Here is a 13,776-nt window from a genome sequence, read left to right as displayed (position 1 = left end):
CTCTAGGCATGTGAGCCCGCGACTCGGTAGCCGGAAGTCGTCCGAGCTGAGGCTGTGGCCGCCACAGCCGATCTGGACAGCAATCAGCTCCGGCTGGCAGCCAGTATGGCAGGGCGTGAGACGCTGGAGGAACTGGTGCGACTTCAGGGAGAGCGCGTGCGGGGCCTTAAGCAGCAGAAGGCCAGCACTGAGCAGGTGCGACCCAGGCGGCAGGGGAGGGAACAAGGCAAGGCCAGGGAGGACATAGAACGTGGGTGGGCTGCACAGAGGCTGAAGATATGGAAGCAGGGACCGGACTGGTAGGGAGGAGGATGGGCTCGGTGGGGAGGTAGCTGCGATAGGACCCAAGAGAAGGAAGGATGGGCCTGGGAGACAGATCTGCCGCACTTCTCGATGAGCGAGAGATACTGAATGAATGGCGGGGAAGGGAAGGAGTGGATGTGATACAGCCCAGCGCCTGCTTTCCCTCCACAGATCGAGGAGGAGGTGGCAAAACTACTGAAACTGAAGGCACAGCTCGGCCCTGATGAAGGGAAACATAAGTTTGTGCTCAAAACTCCCAAGGTGAGTATCATATCTTTAAGGAGCCTCTGAGAGGGTGCCTGCTTCCCTGAACCGGGTCATTGAGGAGGATCTGAAATGCTGCAGAGGAAACAACAGTTACTCTGAGTGCCAGGCTGGGCTGGACTCTACCTGAGTCATTCTGGGATGGCAAAGTGATGGCAGAAACTAGGCCAGCTAAGTATTTAGGGGCGTCTACCTGCTACTGCTACTCCTTTTTGATTCAGTAAATATTTTTTGAGTGATCGCTACACAAGGTGAGTGTACCATGGTAAACAACATAGCCACCCCTCAGCTCACATTCTACTGAAGCAAACAGACCTAGGAGATATGATCCCACACATAGATATGTAACTACAACTTGGTTAAGTGATGTAAAGAAATAACAAAGTGCTCTGAGAAAAATAAGGGACAAGTGGGGAATCTGAGAAAGCCTCCCTAAAAAAGTGATAGACTAGCTGACCTAAAAGATGAGTGGGAGATAGATGAAGAGTCAGAAGAAGATAGGTCCAGATAGGGAGTGGAAATCCTTTTTTGGGGGGGGGGGGCTTGCCTGCATCAATGTGTAAGTTACCTGGCCAAGAATTGAACCCACACCACAGCAGCCACCTGGGCCACTGCAGTGACAAGCCAGATGCTTGGCCTGCTGTGCCACAGGGGACTCCAGGGAATGGAAGTCCTGAAGCGAGAATGAAACTTTGTAGTTTCCAGGAACTATAAAAAGACCTCATGGCTAGAACCAGATGGAGAAGTAGAAATGAAGATAGAGAGTGAAATAAAGTTGGAGAGTCTTAGCTCAGCATCCATGATGTCAGTTCAGATGCTACTTCTATAAGTTCTATAAACTGAACTATTTACCCTTCATCTGGGTTCCCTCGGCACTTGACAAATATACCTCCGTTACCACATTTATTGCTGCCTTTTCATTATTCACATGGTTTACTTAGCCTGAGAGGCTGAGATTGGAATTGAGTAGCTATTCAATGAAAGTGTGTGAAACTGAATTCCAAAGGAGAGGTCAGATGATCTGTCTTCCTTGTCTTGAGATGCCCCATTTTAAGATTAATTCTTTGGGCTCCTACATTCATTGAGCTCTTCCTTTCTACATATAAGTCATTTCAGAGGTTAAAGAGACAGTGTTAAAACCTCCGGGCAGTGGTCATCAATAGTTATTCAAACTATTGGGAGGAAAGATGAATGGGAATTTATGATAGATCAGGCTGGCCTCACCTAAACTCATCAGTCCATCTTAGCATCACTAAAAGTAGGACGAGATATTATTGTGGGCCTCCTGATGTAATGCAATAAGAATTGCACAGCACCACCTATGAAGTGTTCTTGCCAAGAATTATACTGAATCATTCTTCACACCTAACTACCACTTTACTGGAAATACATGAAAATGTTAAATTAAAACATTGAGTATACAGTTAACCAAAACTAGAATGGGAAAAATTCTTTAGGAAAAAATGGCTCATTTCTTCAACAAATGAAGGAATTCTTTTTTAAAAAAAAGGAAAGCAGGAGTTCCCATCGTGGCGCAGTGGTTAATGAATCTGCCTAGGAACCATGAGGTTGCAGGTTCCATCCCTGACCTTGCTCGGTGGGTTAAGGATCTGGCATTGCCGTGAGCTGTGGTGTAGGCCAGTGGAGTGGCTACAGATCCAATTAGACCCCTAGCCTGGGAACCTCCATATGCCCCGGGAGTGGCCCAAGAAAAGGCAAAAAAAAAAAAGGCAGACTGTTGCAGATTAAAAAAACATGAGATATCACCCAAATACAAGGCATGAACTTCGTTTAGACTCTGACTCAGGAGTTCCCTTATGGAGTTCCCTTGTGGCAGAGCAAGTTAAATATCTGTCATTGGTCACTGCAACAGCCTGGGCACTTCCGTGCCACAGGTTTGATCCCTGGCCAGGGAACTTCCACATGACGCAGGCGCAGCCAAAAAAAAAAAACCCCGAACAAAAACGAATCATTCAAACAAGCCAACCATAAAAAGGTATTATTGAGGCAATTTGGGGTAATTAAAAATGGTTTGGTAATTAAAAATGGTTTGGCAAGGTAAAGGGTTGCTCTTCGTTGGTTGCAAGAAAGGAGGTATTGTAGTTTTTTGTTCTGTTTGTGATGTAAGAGACTAAGACTGAAATATTTATGGATGACATTTTATGATATCTGGGATTTACCTTTTTTTTTTTCTTTTTAGGGCCGAACCTGTGGCACATGGAAATTCCCAGGATAGAGGTCGAATCAGAGCAGTAGCTGCCAGCCTATGCCATAGCCACAGCAAAGCTGGATCCAAGCCGCATCTGTGACCTACACCACAGCCTGCAGCAACACCAGATCCTTAACCCACCAAGCAAGGCCAGTAATCAAACCTGCATCCTCGGAGTTCCCACTGTGGCTCGGCAGTGATGAACTCGACTGGTATCCATGAAGATGCAGGTTTGATCCCTGACCTCGCTCAGTGGGTTAAAGGATGCAGCGTTGCCATGAGCTCTGGTGCAGGTCACAGATGTGGCTTGAATCCTGCATGGCTGTGGCTGTGGAGTAGGTCAGCAGCTGCAGCTCTAATTCAACCCCTAGCCTGGGTACTGTCATGTGCCACGAGTGCGGCCCTGAAAATACCAAAAAAGGAAAAACTACAGGAAGGAATTCCCGATGTGGCACAGTAGGTTAAGTACATGGTGTTGCCTCTGCAGTGGCTTGGGTCACTGCTGAGACTCAAGTTCAATCCCTGGCCTGGCACAGTGGGTTAAGGATCTGGTGTTGCCACAGATGTGGCTCTAATTCCATTCCTGGCCCAGGAATGTCCATATGCTGTGGATGCAGCCAAAACAACAACAACAAACAAACCTGAAGGAAAAAAATGTCGAGGCTTAGATAAAATAAGAATGGCAGGTGTTGGAGTTTCCGTTGTGGCTCAGCAGGTTAAGAACCAACTAGTATCCATGAGGATGTGGGTTCGATCCCTGACCTAGGAACTTCCACATGTTGTGGGTACTGCAAAAAATAAACAAAAAAAGCCCAAACTAGAAGCTGTGACTTAGAAGAACCGAAGAGTTCTCGTACTGACTGTCTCAACCCTGGCTGAAGGGCCTTAGGTAATGATTTAACTTCTCAAAATGTTCTAATTTGTTTATAAAATATATGTGTCCAGCCCATGTCATAGGGCTATCAGAAACAAATTAGAAGAGTTCCCGTTATGGCTCAGTGATAACAAACCTGACTAGTATCCATAAGGATGTGGGTTTGATCCCTGGCTTTGCTCAGTGGGTTAAGGATCTGGTGTTGCTGTGGCTGTGGTGTAGGCTAGCAACTGCAGCTCAGATTCAACCCCTAGCCTGGGAACTTCCCTATGCTACAGGTTTGGCCCTAAAAAGACAAAAGAAAGGAAGGGAGGAAATTAGAGAACAAATGGTATTCATTAAGTTTTGTTTGTTTGTTTTTGGCTGAAGCTGCAGCTTGCAGAAGTACTGGGGCCAGGGATCAAACCTGAGCTACCGCAGCAACCTGAGCCACAGCAGTAACAACGCTGGATCCTTAACTCTTTGAGCCACCAGGGAATTCCAGGATTTTTTTTTTTTTAAGTTATCTCGGAAACGAATGTTACTTGTAAAATCTGGAATTCAATTGGTTAAGCCAGTTTGATTGGTTATATGCCTGTCACCAGGTAGCTGGTTTCCGTTAGGCAGGGAAATGTGTTATCTGAGAAAATGATTTCAGGAAAATCTTCTCAGAGAACAGAGTTCCAGGAAATCTAGAAAATAGATCCAAGCTAAAAAGGCATTAGAACTTAGAGGGGTAAGAGCAAATGGATGTGGTCATTAATAGGGAATGGCTTGTACTTGTTCTCCAACTCTTGGCCTGTAGGAGAATCGAAGCTTGGGACAGGGTTTGCATTCATCATCATTGAGGTCATGCTTTTATATTTCTGGACCTTGGAGTTCCTGTTGTAGCACAGTGGTTAATGAATCCGACTACGAACCATGAGGTTGCGGGTTCGATCCCTGGCCTTGCTCAGTGGGTCGAGGATCGGGCATTGCCATGAGCTGTGGTGTAGGTTGCAGACGTGCTCAGATCCCGTGTTGCTGTGGCTGTGGCGTAGGCCGGCAGCTACAGTGCCAATTGGACCCCTGGCCTGGGAGCCTCCATATGCCGTGGGAGCGGCCCTAGAAAAGGCAAAAAGACAAAAAAAAATATATATATATATATATACGTATATGTATTTCTAGACCTTCTTCGTCTTAGTTTTGAAACCCCATCCCTGTTGTCTCCAAGGGCACGAGAGACTACAGTCCCCGGCAGATGGCCGTTCGGGAGAAGGTGTTTGACGTGATCATCGGCTGCTTCAAGCGCCACGGTGCGGAAGTGATCGACACTCCTGTGTTTGAACTGAAGGTGAGTGAGGGACGAAGAGGAGCTGCACGGACAACAAAGAGGAGGGCAGGCCAGTGAGGCCCAAAGGGCTCTCTCTTGTTGCAGAAGAATGTGGATCTTTTCTCCAGGAGAAGCAGCACGGGACTGGCATAGAGGGAGAGGCCCTGTTTTTTTTTTTTTCTGCTTTTTTTTAGGGCCCCACCTGCAGCATATGGAGGTTCCCAGGCTAGGGGTTGAATTGGAGCTACAGCTGCCGGCCTACACCACAGCCACAGCAACACGGGAGCCGAGGCGCATCTGCGACCTACCCCACAGCTCACGGCAACGCCGGATCCTCACCCCACTGAGCCAGGCTGGGGATCAAACCCACAACCTCATGGTGCCTCGTCGGATTCAATTCCGCTTCCCCACAAAGGGAACTTCGAGGCCCTGCTTTTTAATTTACCTTCGTTGTGGCCAGCAGCTTCCAAAAGAGAGCACCTCTCAGGAGTGGACATTGGTGTGGCTCCTGTCTACACTGAATTCCATGGCACCTGTCCTTGAGTTTGTCCCAGGTACATGCAGACCAAACATGTAAAGGATAAGTATGCAGCCAGTCTCCTCACTGATTGACCTTGAGGTTGTTTCCAGTTCTTTGCTATTAAAAAAAGACAGTTCTTGGGAGTTCCCAGTAGAAACAAATCCGACTAGTATCCATGAGGATACACGTTTGATCCCTGGCCTCACTCAGTGGGCCAGCGATCGGGCATTGCTGTGAGCTGTGGTGTAGGTGGCAGACATGGCTTGGATCCCGCATTGCTGTGGCTGTGAGGTAGGCCAGCAGCCGTAGCTTCGAAGCAAAAAAAAAAAAGGCAAAATTCTTAGGGAGTTCCGGCCCGGCACAGTGGGTTATGGATCTGGCATTGCTGCAGCTGTGGCTTGGGTCGTAACTGCAGCTCAGATCTGATCCCTGGGAGCTCCATATGCCGTGGAGCAGCCAAAAAAAAAAAGTTCTCGGGGAGTTCCATGGTGGCCCAAAGGTTAGAGGATCTGGCATTGCCACTGCTGTTGCTTAGGTCATTGCAGTGGTGTGAGTTCAATCCCTCACCAATGCGCAGCCAAATGAAAAGAAACTGTTCTTGGGAATTCCTGGTGGTTTAGTGGTTAGGACTCAGTGCTTGCACCACTGTGGCCAGAGTTCAATACCTGGTCTGGGAACTGAGATCCCACATCAAGCAGCTGCACACCTCAGCCAAAATAAATGAGTAAATAGGTGTTCCCACTGCAGTGCAGCAGGTTCACGATCCAGCTGGTCTCTGTGGAGCTGTTGCTTCAGTCCTCAGCCTGGCGCACTGGGCTGATGTTCCAGGATTGCCGCAGCTGTGGCCGAGGTCACAGCTCCAGCTTGGATTTGATCCCTAGCCCAGAACGTCCATATGCTGCAGGTGCAGCTGAAAAAGAAAATTAATTACCTGTTACTTGGTTTCCTTGCATTAGTGTCCTGCCTGTCTCTTCTCATGACTATAGAAGATCCATGAGGGCCTGGGCTGCCTTTGTTCACGGATGTGATGTGTATGCTGGGCTTAGAACAGTGTCTGGTACTGTCGGTGTTTAACTGCAGGGTAAATTCACAGAAGTAGAATTTCTGAGTGACCTCAATCCTATTTCTACCAACTATGTTAGTTTGCTAAGGCTGCCATAACAAACTGCCATAGACTGGATGGCTCAAACAAACAACAGAAATGTATTGTTTCAGAATGGTTTTTTTCAGTTGGTATAGCCTAAACATCTATTAGTGAAACACTAGGCAGGAAGGAGATACAGAGCTTCTTCTCACTGGAATTATGCAGCTTTTAAGTAACACTTCAGGAGCTCCCATCGTGGCTCAGTGGTTAGTGAATCCGACTAGGAACCATGAGGTTTCAGGTTCGGTCCCTGGCCTTGCTCAGTGGGTTAAGGATCCGGCATTGCCGTGAGCTGTGGTGTAGGTCGCAGATGCAGCTTGGATCTCAGATCCCCAGTTCCTGTGGCTCTGGTGTAGGCCGGCGGCTACAGCTCCCATTGGACCCCTAGCCTGGGAACCTCCATATGCTGCAGGTGCAGCCCTAGAAAAGACAAAAAGACAAGTAAATAAATAAATAAATAATAGAAATAAAAATAACTCTTCAGGGAGTTCCTCTGGTGGCCCAGCAGGATAAGGATCTGGCGTTGTCACTGCAGTGGCTGGGCTTGCTGCTGTGGCAAGGGTTTGATCCCTGATGCAGGAACTTCTATATGTTGCAGGTACAGGCAAAAAGTAAAAAAAAAAAATTTAAATAGTACTTCTGCTCTGTCACAAAATGGAAATGTGATAAATAGAAAACAAAAGCGGGGTTTCCTTTTGATTATAACCACATCAAATAAATAAACATCGGAAGAGAGAGCAGAGGAAGAGTAAATAGGCTGAAATCAGTCATGTGAGAGTGGTAGTTTTTGTTTTTAAAACTTGCTGTTAAATTGTTATACTTACGGGGTGATCCCATTTCTTTCTGTTTTCTCCAGGAAACACTGACTGGAAAGTACGGGGAAGACTCTAAGCTTATCTATGACCTGAAGGACCAGGGTGGCGAGCTGCTGTCCCTCCGCTATGACCTCACTGTATCTTTTTACACTTGGGATGGATTGGCCCTTAACTGGACTGGGGCTTTTTCTAGCTTCAGGCTTGGGGACAGCTAGACACAGGTGGGATCAACTATGATGCATTTTGCAGTCAGGGAAATTATTTCTCTAAACCAGGAGCAAGACATTGGCAAAACAGACTATAGCCTTAGAAGGCCAGGAGTTCCCGTCGTGGCGCAGTGGTTAACGAATCCGACTAGGAACCATGAGGTTGTGGGTTCGGTCCCTGCACTTGCTCAGTGGGTTAACGATCTGGCGTTGCCGTGAGCTGTGGTGTAGGTTGCAGACGCGGCTCGGATCCCGCGTTGCTGTGGCTCTGGCGTAGGCCGGTGGCTACAGCTCCGACTGGACCCCTAGCCTGGGAACCTCCATATGCTGCGGGAGCGGCCCAAGAAATAGCAACAACAACAACAACAACAAAGACAAAAGACAAAAAAAAAAAAAAAAAAGAAGGCCTGTGAATCCTGAGCGGGACCTCAGCTTTAGGTAGGGCCCAGGTCTCCGCCAGCAATCCCGTGGCTCCAGAATCCGTCTCACTTGCCCTGTCCGGTGGGCAGAGTTCTCTTTCGTTGACCAACAGCACGTGTCCTTTATCTCCAGGCTACGTCCGCGCATCATACGCTTAGAGATCCTCCACGGGGCCCTTTTGCTGCTCCCCGGCCAGTCTGCCCAGCCCCTGCTGTGCTCAGCTCAGCCCCCAAAGAAAAGAGCCTTAGTGTTTTTGGAGATTTCAGCTGTCCCTTGCGGTAGCGAAGGTGGTTCTTGCTGGGGTACAGGAAAGCTGTTCATCTAACCGGTGCCGGTTTTACCCACAGAGGGTGGGGTCGGACCCCAGCTTCTGCTCGTGGTGATAATCCACTTGCCGCCTGCGATAGGAGGGACTTTCTCCTTAACTCTCTCATCAGGTTCCTTTTGCGCGATACTTGGCAATGAATAAACTGACCAATATTAAACGCTACCACATAGCCAAAGTGTATCGGCGGGATAACCCAGCAATGACCAGAGGCCGGTATCGGGAATTCTACCAGTGTGTGAGTTCGGGGGCAGGCCGGCTAAGGTGGCCCTCCCGCAAGCCAGGGGAATCTGTTGCGTCCTCGTGGTGTCCTGAACAAACTGGGTGCCCCAGATAATGTTAAGCCTGAGATTTCTTTAGTATTTTCACTTGCAGGGCAGGGATTATTCTCCTCATTTTACGTATGAGTAATCTTGAGGCTCAGCCAGATGAGGGGATCATAGGGATAAGAAAAGAAAGTTAGGGAGTTCCCGGTGTGGCTCAGCGGTAAGGAACCTGACTAGGATCCACGAGGACACAAGTTCGATCCCTGGCCTCGCTCAGTGGGTTAAGGACCTGGTGTTGCTGTGAGCTGTGGTGTAGGTCGCGCACAGGGCTCGGATCCCGCAGTGCTGTGGCTGTGGTGGCAGCTACAGCTCCACTTCCACCCCCAGCCTGGGAACCTCCATATGCCACAGGTGCGGCCCTTAAAAAAAAAAAACACAACACAAAGAAAGGCCAGATTAGAACTCTTGGTCCAGTGCTCTTTATATTAAACCATAGTGATAGAATCACAGCGATGGATAAAAGAATTGGCTTCGAGGTATCATTGACCAGAGTGGCAGCAGAGCTTCTGAATGAACAGAGAAAATGATGAAGGCTGCAGAGGGCCCCAGGACAGTGGAAGGAAAGAAGGGAAAAGAGACGAGTGAGATAATGAGAGACTAGCCCAACAGATGGGAAGGAAACCAGGACTGGGAAGGGACCCGGGAGGCTGAGGTGTTGCTCTGGGCTGACAGACCAACAGCATGAAGAAGGGGCTCTGCACGTGAGTCCAAGGAGGCCTCCTTCCTAGAGAGCAGAGCCCCCAAGGGTCCTCCCCCCAAACAGGTTAACCCCCGAGGACCTCTCACTCCCCCTGTCCCTGCAGGACTTTGACATTGCCGGGCAGTTTGACCCCATGATTCCCGATGCGGAGTGCCTGAAGATCATGTGTGAAATCCTGAGTTCACTCCAGATAGGCGATTTTCTGGTCAAGGTCAGCGCTCAGTGGGGCTGGGAGGGCACAGCTGGGCCTGGCCTCTCACAGGAGCAGGTCCTGGTGCAGAGGGACCAGTAGCGCACGCGTCCAAGGCTGTTGCGTGGCATGTAGCGGGAGCCTCTGCTCCTCACTGCTGCAGGTGAATGATCGGCGCATCCTGGATGGGCTGTTTGCCATCTGCGGTGTTCCTGACACCAAGTTCCGCACCATCTGCTCCTCGGTGGACAAGCTGGACAAGGTAACGACCCCAGCACTCAACTCGTCTTTTCATGGACCCCCTCCCTGCCCTGTGAAGTGGAAATGATGAGGAGCGAGAGGGCCCTGCCTCCGTCCCCCCCAGAGGAAGACACCCCAGGATGTAGGCTGGCGGGCAGGTTCTGCTCAAGACCGCCACTCTAGGAGGCCCACACTTGCTGGCAGTGGAGAAGCTGCCCAGGGGGTCCCTGACTGGCGGCATCTGTCTGCCCAGATGTCCTGGGAAGAAGTAAAGAATGAGATGGTGGGAGAGAAGGGCCTGGCACCCGAGGTGGCCGACCGCATTGGGGACTACGTCCAACAGCACGGTGAGCAACCAACCCGCCTCCCCGGCAGCCGTCCCACTGTCCTCAAGCCTAAAGCCCAAGCTCCTCTGTGTGTGTAGATGCACAGGAGAGAGGGGGAGTGTGTGTGTGTGTGTGTGTGTGTGTGTGTGTCTGCACACAGGCCTGCCTGCGCAAGTGGTCCAGAGGAAAAGGTAGAGCCCTTACCTTTTTCTCATTAGTCTGGCTCACAAATCTGTCTCCCTAGGCGGGGTATCCCTGGTGGAACAGCTACTCCAGGATCCTAAACTGTCCCAAAACAAACAGGCCTTGGAGGGCCTGGGAGACCTGAAGCTGCTATTTGAATACCTGACCCTGTTTGGCGTCGCTGACAAGGTGAGTCCGTTTGATGCGGGAGCCCTGGGGCTGGAGGACCTTGAGCCTCATCCGGAACTGAGCTTGCTCTTATCCCCCCAGATCTCCTTCGACCTGAGCCTTGCTCGAGGGCTGGACTACTATACCGGGGTGATCTATGAGGCGGTGCTGCTGCAGCCCCCTGCCCAAGCTGGAGAAGAACCCCTGGGTGTGGGCAGTGTGGCCGCTGGAGGGCGCTATGATGGGCTGGTGGGCATGTTTGACCCCAAAGGGCGCAAGGTGCCGTGCGTGGGACTCAGCATTGGGGTAGAGCGGATCTTCTCCATCGTCGAGCAGAGGCTGGAGGTAGGTCTTGGGGCTGGGTGGGCGACATTCTGGCAGCTGGTGGCACCTGAGCTATCTTCCAAGGAGGCAAGCAGTACTGCTTTGGACAAGGAGCCTCTTTGCAAAGGAACTTGCAAAAGATAATTGCTGTCCTTCACGGACTTCCGCCCCATTATAGGCCAGCCTGATGGAGCTCTGACCCTTCTTTCTTCACCAAACCCTTGGCTCTGGGTCCCTGTTTCCCTCGGGGCTGTCGGGAATCTAGGCCACTGTGTCCAAAGACCTGGATTGTCCTCATAATACAAAATACTTAATATTTTACTACCCTGTGCCAGGCACGGTGCTTAGTGCTTTTCATGCATTGTCTAATAAAATTCCTAAATAGCCCTCTGACAGGAGCTGCTTTTATTATTTACATTTCTTAGACAAGGAAACTGAAGATTATAGATCAAATAATTTACCCAAGATATAAGTGGCAGAGTCAGAATTTGAATCCAGGCTCCCAGCCAGCTTGCGATTTCGTCTCTAAGTGGGAAGCATGTGTCTGCGGCTCCAGGATCCCTCAGATGGTTCTCTGGACTCTCCAGCACCTAGAGTCACACGAGGAACGCCCTTGGTGGCCTCAAGCGCACCTCTGTTGCTGCTGCTCTTAAGTGGCTGATTCTAGTTCCTCCGGGGGAGTGCTCTGGCAGTCACCTTCCGCCGCCTCCCATCCTCTTCTCTAGAGTGAAAACCACTCGCGTTTTCCAGTGAGGTCACTGTTGCAGCAGGCATCTTATGTTTTAAGAACAATAAGAGGAGTTTTCCATAAAAAGATGCTGGCAGCAGCAGCAGCAGCAGCATTCTGTCTCCCCTCTACCCACACAACCCCCGATTTGTGCCTTGTGGCTGAAGTGTAAGAGTCACAGCCTCTTGACTGGACAAATAGCAAGTGGGAACTAGAACTGCCAGGGGGAACCGGCTTACCTGGGTGAGCTCAGAATGTCACTTTCTTGTGAATGCTCCTGTGGACCCATAAGGTTCTAGGTGGAGATAAGCTTGAAGTTACTATACATGAGCTACCTGTGCCCTGCATTGGGGGGGGGGGCAGGGGGGCATACCCACAACTCAAAGAAGTTCTCAGCCAGGGATCGAACCCATGCCACAGCAGCAATAACACCAACCCTTATCCCACTGAGCTACCAGGGAACTCCTGCCCTACATTATTTATTCTGGCAAGTCACACACAAGCCAGTCAGGTCATTTCTTTTTTGCTTTTTAGGGCCGCACCCGCAGCATATGGAGGTTCCCAGGCTAGGGGTCGAATGGAGCTACAGCTGCTGGTCTACACCCACAGCCACAGCAACACAGTAGCTGAGCCACATTTGCACCCTACACCACAGCTCACGGCAAGGCCAGATCCTTAACCCACTGAGCAAGGCCAGGGATCGAACCCTTGACTTCATGGTTCTTAGTCGGATTCGTTTCCGCTGCACCACAGCGGGAACACCCAGTCAGTTCATTTCTTATTCTTCTAAGAACTACTGTTTGCCCAGTTGCTAGATGAGAAGACTGGCTTGCTCTGGCAGAGTTGGGCCTGGGCTCAGAATCCTGACAAGAGCCTGCTCCGTTTGCCCACTGAAGGTCTTGAAAGGATAGCCCAGCTCCTTCTTAACTGCTTCTTTCCTAGGCGTTGGAGGAGAAGGTCCGGACCACAGAGACACAGGTGCTTGTGGCATCTGCACAGAAGAAGCTGCTGGAGGAGAGACTGAAGCTGGTCTCAGAGCTCTGGGATGCTGGCATCAAGGTAGAGGAGGCAAGCCCCAGAGTGGCAGCAGTCCAGGGCACACTGGGTACAAAGGAAATGAAAGCTTATCCATGGCGGTCCTGCCATTACTGTGACTACTCAGGGTGAAGGCCAGCTTGGGCCCCAAGGAGGTTGTCCCTGAGGACTGCAGGAGGCAGCTTTCATCTCGTTCCCCGGTCCCCTGCAGGCAGAGCTGCTCTACAAGAAGAACCCCAAGTTACTGAACCAGCTGCAGTACTGTGAGGAGGCGGGCATCCCACTGGTGGCCATCATCGGTGAGCAGGAACTCAAGGACGGGGTCGTCAAGCTGCGCTCAGTGACCAGCAGGGAAGAGGTAAGTCGCGGGCAGGGAGGCTGCAGGACCCGGGCCGTGTACCATTCGGGCAGGCCCAGGCCCAGGCCCAGGCCCATTCAAGACCGGAGCAAAAGCGCGGCATTCCTCTCAGCGCCCACTTGGAAAGGACCCAAGGGTTCAGTTGGCCCTGTGATCATGGGAGGGTAAACTCTCCCTCCCCACCTCTGCCCTCTGTCTCTCTGCCCCCCAAGAAGCACTGTCTCCCCTGAGGTGTTTGATTGGGTTCCCGCTCCCAGCTGAGCCAGGCCTGACGCTGGAGAGGGCGGGGGCCCTCAGCCAGCAGAGGATGCGCACACCACCTTGTCCCTCCGTCCCGGCCAGGTGGACGTCCGCAGGGAAGACCTCGTGGAGGAAATCAAAAGGAGAACGAGCCAGCCCTCTTGCACCTGCTGAGTAAAGCCAACCACCCGAGGAACGTGGGACTGGCACGACTTACAGCGAAAACAAAACTCTGCAAAAGTACTGAATTCAACAGCCTGGCACACTTCTGTTCCAGCAGGAAGACCCGAAGAGTGGTCAGAACGGAGACATTTTTATTACGATTATTTTATTGATAATCACAGGCACGAAGGGCCCGCTGCTACACCATTTTCCACATGAGGCCCTGGGGGCTTAGCCCTGCGTGTGCGCCTGAGGCCCGACCTGGTCTCCGCCGCCGCAGGGCCCACAGCCAGCCGCCTAAGGTCCAATAAAATGCCTCAACCACTGGAGCCGGCCTGTGTCACTGTTGCCTCGCCCCGCCTTCCCTGTCAGAGCCCGGGCCTCCCAGTGCGACCACTTCTGAGGTGGAAAACGGGGCGCGTCACT

At 51.0% G+C, this 13,776-nt stretch overlaps 1 protein-coding gene across 2 annotated transcripts; it reads left to right on the top strand.

The window, feature by feature from the left end:
• HARS (histidyl-tRNA synthetase) lies at positions 10–13,679 on the top strand. 2 transcript variants are annotated; one of them, XM_003124033.6, is made up of 13 exons: positions 10–195; positions 475–564; positions 4,843–4,962; positions 7,462–7,557; positions 8,484–8,609; positions 9,501–9,608; positions 9,751–9,849; positions 10,081–10,174; positions 10,398–10,525; positions 10,607–10,849; positions 12,498–12,614; positions 12,802–12,948; positions 13,291–13,679. In XM_003124033.6, the coding sequence occupies exons 1-13, from the start codon at positions 106–108 to the stop codon at positions 13,360–13,362; spliced, it is 1,530 nt and encodes a 509-aa protein (XP_003124081.1). In that variant the 5' UTR covers positions 10–105; the 3' UTR covers positions 13,363–13,679. The 2 variants fall into 2 exon arrangements, with proteins under 2 accessions (XP_003124081.1, XP_020940550.1); XM_021084891.1 differs by having other exon boundaries at positions 10,398–10,849.

This window comes from Sus scrofa, chromosome 2 (genome assembly GCF_000003025.6).
Source record: "Sus scrofa isolate TJ Tabasco breed Duroc chromosome 2, Sscrofa11.1, whole genome shotgun sequence".
Classification (NCBI taxonomy): Eukaryota; Metazoa; Chordata; class Mammalia; order Artiodactyla; family Suidae; genus Sus; species Sus scrofa.
Note: the sequence above shows the minus strand (reverse complement) of the source record. Positions and strands in the feature narration are given on the sequence as shown.

Coding starts and splice junctions, on each gene's coding strand:
- HARS (XM_021084891.1), top strand. CDS start 106: ATGGCAGGGCGTGAGACGCTGGAGGAACTGGTGCGACTTCAGGGAGAG. Junction 196..474: donor AGAAGGCCAGCACTGAGCAG/GTGCGACCCAGG, acceptor TTCCCTCCACAG/ATCGAGGAGGAGGTGGCAAA. Junction 7,558..8,483: donor CCCTCCGCTATGACCTCACT/GTATCTTTTTAC, acceptor CTCTCTCATCAG/GTTCCTTTTGCGCGATACTT.